Source organism: Pochonia chlamydosporia, assembly GCF_001653235.2.
Source record: "Pochonia chlamydosporia 170 chromosome Unknown PCv3seq00016, whole genome shotgun sequence".
In the NCBI taxonomy this organism is placed as follows: Eukaryota; Fungi; Ascomycota; class Sordariomycetes; order Hypocreales; family Clavicipitaceae; genus Pochonia; species Pochonia chlamydosporia.
In genome coordinates, this window is record NW_019154051.1 from 79,038 (window position 1) to 81,186 (window position 2,149).

Genomic DNA, 2,149 nt, shown 5'->3' on the forward strand with positions numbered 1-2,149 from the left:
CTATACCCATGATGTGTTGTAGTCTGGTGCAGAGGAATAGAGTTTCTTTTGTGTAAGTCAAGTGTCGTTTTGTTAATGATATGAGAGTGTCTTTGAATGTAGTGATAGCAAATTTTCAAATTATGGTGGTTTTGGATGCAAGTTGCAAATACAGAAGCAACCCAACTCTTTAGCAGACTAATGTCACTCTCTACAAGCACTGCCGAGTCCTGCAAGACACTGCTCCTCAATGTTTGCTCTAAACCATGCTGTGAAATCCACATATCCAATTACAATGCATTAAACTTATCAGTCTCCTTGTTTCACGGACATCGTCCGAGGACGCTTCTGGCATTCGAGCTTCGCCCATGTCCCTAGTTGGTCGATGCTTAGGGGTATGGTATGGGATCACCTTCACAGCCACCGGCCCACCGTCGACCCGCAAAGTAATTTTATCCATATATATTCCGCACCGCCCACCGATAAGTCGGATTCGCGAATATGCTGCAATGCAGTTGTAAATATCTTGCTGGGTTGCAAGAGTCTCTGAGTGGTTGCGTAAGTAAGATCTGATCTCTTTTGGCGCCACGCCTGCGTTGGCAAGGTCGTCAATGGTTGATTAGTAGCCGTAGAGTCCCGTTTGTAAGAAACGAGCCCAAAGCTCACGTCTTGTGCTTCCTCGTCATCCTCTTCTTGCTCGCTCTGAGGAGAAGTTTCTCTCCCCAATGTGCTCCCACAACTGGCTAACATTCCGCCGAAACGGGGCTATGCTTCGGTGATATTCCGAGCACATGATACGGTGGACGTGTCGTATGAAAGTAGCGAAGCAGAATGCCGAGTGATTCGATTAAATCACAAGAATGTGGACAGATCCCTGCACAACGTACTGCTCGGTTCTCATCGTCACCATTATTCCGCGCGGCATCTCACTAATAGCAGCTGGATATTTTTCTCCTATCTCTTGGGTGAAGTATTATTGATTCTGTTCGATTAGAAGAATAATATGTAACTCCAATACATTCGAATTCCGAACGTGATTCAATATATGTTGTCAATTTGCAGATCTGTGTCATTCCCTGATGGCTTATCCAGCACCGCCTGCATCTAGGAAATTACCAAGAGGATCACCGCAAGTGCACGACCCTGACACAACTCAGCCGACCAAAGACCAGGTGTGAGAGCGTAAGCCGACAGATTGACGTGGGATGCAGCAACCGTGAGCCGTTCATGTCTTGGTATCACAGGTTATATCATTCCACTGATCATCCAGAGGACACGGAGTTTGTTTGTCGACTCATCCACCGATCAAGCAATTCCGCATTCCGTTCGTTAACTTACTAAAGCTTCTTCGTTGCTCTGCCTATATAATTCAAACTCTTCTCTTTCAACACTTAAAATGAAGTTTGTCGCTGTTATCGTGGTGGCTTCAGCGATTGGTGCCCAGTGTGCTTCTTCCACCTCGGCCAGCTTAACTGCTTCATCGTCTGTTGCAGGAGCAACTGGACAAACCGGTAGAGCAACGTAAGTACAGAATCATGGCTCACGAAAGTTGGGTTCTCCCAAAAAGATCAAATCTAACTAATGCTACACAGTACCACAAGTGCTGCCACGGGGAGGGAAGCTTCAAAGGCGACTTCCTCCACGGTTGCCACAACAACTGCAAAGAAAGCAGGCGCAGAAGCGAAGGCAGCTATTCCTGGATCTGCTTTGGCGGTTCTCCTAGTCATGGGCGCGTGTGTTGCTTAAGTCTTTCAACCACAGATGACCATCATCATGTAACGTTACGAAGTCACCAGCAAGGTCGTGTGCGACTTAGGTAAAATGATTGCCATGGAGAGGAGGTGTTTCTTAAGTAGCTCCGACGTAAGCTGGTTACAATATAAAGTGGAGTTTCATTCAGTTGTTTCATCACACATCTGAGGATGCCGTCGCATTAAGCTACCTCGAAGTCGACAATTGCACCACGTAGTTAAGCGTATTAAATTACTAGTTACTATACATGTTAATTTATGTGTTTAAACCGCATACTGTAGAGCTATTCAATTACGAGAAAAGGTTATGATTAAGGCCACGGGAGCACACAATAACTCGCTCCTAAGGTGCAACGGTCCAAGCGAGTATATTGGCAACTGGCTAGGCGGCTACTACGAGTATCTAAGCAGGGTAAGAG

At 46.1% G+C, this 2,149-nt stretch overlaps 1 protein-coding gene across 1 annotated transcript; it reads left to right on the forward strand.

Moving 5' to 3' along the window:
* Window positions 1–1,375: 1,375 nt before the first annotated feature.
* On the forward strand, window positions 1,376–1,725 carry VFPPC_14931 (hypothetical protein; the record flags this gene model as incomplete). The annotated part of the gene is made up of 2 exons (XM_018292698.1): window positions 1,376–1,500; window positions 1,572–1,725. 2 exons carry the CDS (start codon window positions 1,376–1,378, stop codon window positions 1,723–1,725), a joined length of 279 nt encoding a protein of 92 aa, XP_018136590.1.
* Window positions 1,726–2,149: the final 424 nt, after the last annotated feature.